This window comes from Gadus morhua, chromosome 1 (assembly GCF_902167405.1).
Source record: "Gadus morhua chromosome 1, gadMor3.0, whole genome shotgun sequence".
NCBI classification, from domain to species: Eukaryota; Metazoa; Chordata; class Actinopteri; order Gadiformes; family Gadidae; genus Gadus; species Gadus morhua.
In genome coordinates this window covers 16,347,300-16,349,799 of record NC_044048.1, presented here as the reverse complement: position 1 = coordinate 16,349,799, position 2,500 = coordinate 16,347,300, and the positions used below count along the sequence as shown (strand labels likewise).

At 45.8% G+C, this 2,500-nt stretch overlaps 1 protein-coding gene across 10 annotated transcripts in view; it reads right to left on the bottom strand.

The window, feature by feature from the left end:
• Positions 1-2,500, bottom strand: part of LOC115560331 (membrane-associated guanylate kinase, WW and PDZ domain-containing protein 1) — a 79,774-nt gene that overhangs the window by 56,803 nt on the left and 20,471 nt on the right. For all 10 annotated transcript variants that reach the window (XM_030380328.1, XM_030379830.1, XM_030379761.1 and 7 more), the window contains exon 2: positions 1,608-1,724. In XM_030380328.1, the coding sequence (XP_030236188.1) occupies positions 1,608-1,724 (117 nt within the window). The remainder of the gene's footprint in view (positions 1-1,607; positions 1,725-2,500) is intronic.

Sequence of the window (2,500 nt, the reverse complement as noted above, 5' to 3'; positions counted from 1 at the left end):
GATCCACACACACACAGATTGAGAGATAAAGGGAAATACAAGGGAGAGAATGCGAAAGATGGTGGGAGGGAAATCATTTTTGTTTTGTTTGTGTGTGTGTGTGTGTGTGTGTGTGTGTGTGTGTGTGTGTGTGTGTGTGTGTGTGTGTGTGTGTGTGTGTGTGTGTGTGTGTGTGTGTGTGTGTGTTTCTGGGTTTCTGTATGTGTGTGTGTGTGTGTGTGTGTGTGTGTGTGTGTGTGTGTGTGTGTGTGTGTGTGTGTGTGTGTGTGTGTGTGTGTGTGTGTGTGTTTGTGTGTGTATGTGTGTATATGTGTGTGTGTGTGTGTGTGTGTGTGTGTGTGTGTGTGTGTGTGTGCGTGCGTGCGTGCGTGCGTGTGTGTGTGTGTGTGTGTGTGTGTGTGTGTGTGTGTCTGTGTGTGTGTGTGTGTGTGTGTGTGTGTGTGTGTGTGTGTGTGTGTGTGTGTGTGTGTGTGTGTGTGTGTGTGTGTGTGTTTGTTTGTTTGTGTATATAATCTAGCCTAGAAACCCCGTTGCATTTTGGACCACTTCCATGTGCATCTTCTCTCTCACACACACACACACAAACACACACACACACCAACTCACACACACACACACACACAAACACACACACACACCCACTCACACACACATACATACTCACACACACATACACACACCCACATATATCTCCAAACCCTATTGTACAGATCCAGAAAGATGTGCTTTGTGGCAGGAAATGTGATCCACGTTTAAACTGATAATGTCTATGAAACGCTTTCACAAACCCTTGTTGTCCGTAGAAGGACGCACCGGCGTTATGCAGTAATTAAAGACGGGGACGTTGAGGTAGGATATCGCTCCGAAACCACAACATTATTACAGGGGAAATAACAATGATGAAAAGAAGCCAGGCGTGCTCAGGCAGGGCCTGTGTGATCTACCCTGCGACTAGCATTAGAAAAGGGCTTTATGGTACATCAATGAGGAACCAACCGCCTCTTATCTGAAGTAATACATGAGAATGAAGCACCGCTATAGAAGTCAGCTTAATATCCAGCATGATACGCGCGCCTCTTTCACAAGTACGTTTTTATTTGTTTTACTTTATTCATTACAACGAATGGAAGCATGAAGTAATCTTAGTAGAAGGACAATGCTCAATACTAAAATAGGTTATAAAGGTTGCAAAGAGGTTTGATCAGAGTTCAGAGGAAACCCAGACAGCAGCCTGGGGAGGCGGGTGTGGCAGGAGTCACAGCGGAGGGCGTGGCTGTGACACGGGCGGTGTGCAGGGTGTAAGGTGTAGATGTAGATGTAGGTGTAGGTGTCGGGTGTAGAGATGTAGTTGTGGATGTAGAGTAATGATGTGGATGCAGGTGCATAAGAGGGAAGATTTGGATGTAGATTGTGGTCGTAGGGTGTTGATATGTGTAGGGTGTTGGTGTAAGGTGTAGATGCAGATGCAGGTGTATGGTGTAGATGCAGGATGCAGATATAGATGTAGGCAGTAGATGTACCTGTGAATGTAGGCGAATAATGCAGATGTAGATGTGGATGTAGGAGCAGGGTGTAGATTTGGGACGGACGACGTCAACTGTACTCACAAGGCACGGCGTGGCGGTACAGGTTGGCCCGGATGTTCTGCTGCAGCTCATGGTCCGGGGAGGACTTCTGGAAGCGCAGGCCCAGGTAGCGCTTCAGGTCCTTGTTCAGCTTGTTCCCTGAAGGGGAGCCAGAGGAGACGTGTTATGTACATGAGCATTGGGTTTCATCGTTGTAACTGCGGCCCAAAGTCGTATAAGTGTGCTGATTGATCCCACGATAACTTAGTAGAAAACCCGAGCTCAGTTTAGTCATGTTAGATGAATCCATAAAGAAGCTCAGTTCAGAGTTTGCTCATATCTTGCATATAGCCTCTGATACACAATCAAGAAAAAAACATTCACATCACCATGAAACCTAATGCTTTTGATCCTACAATCGTTGTTTATAGATTTCAGCTCCGTAGAAGGGGAAGTTCAACAGAAATATCTTATTTTTACACAAGGTATGGACAATATATTGGAATAAGCAGATAGGAAAGGAGATACATGCAGGTTCAGGCAACTGATGAAAATTGTGTCTGATTGGCTGTGGCTCTCAGCCTTAGTCAGCACTTATCCAATCAGAGGGTTGGATGCTGACTTTGAACAGGGCCCCACGTTCACAATAGGGCCAGATGGTCAGAGCCCTCTCTCACACCGGGGTCCTGTTTAGGAACATTTAACCATCTCTAAATACATCGTGTCCGTCTGGGGAGCTGGCCAGATATTCCTTAGGGAGCATTCTGAATCTGGTCAGGCTGGATTAGGTTACAGGTAAACCTGAACCTTTCCATCAGAAGTTGCCAGGGGACTTTAGTTACCTAGGTAGAGTTGTTAGGATTCAAAGTGCTTTCCACAATGTCTGGCCCCTGGCCCATTTTATTCATAAAATATTCAGGAAGATTACAAAACAA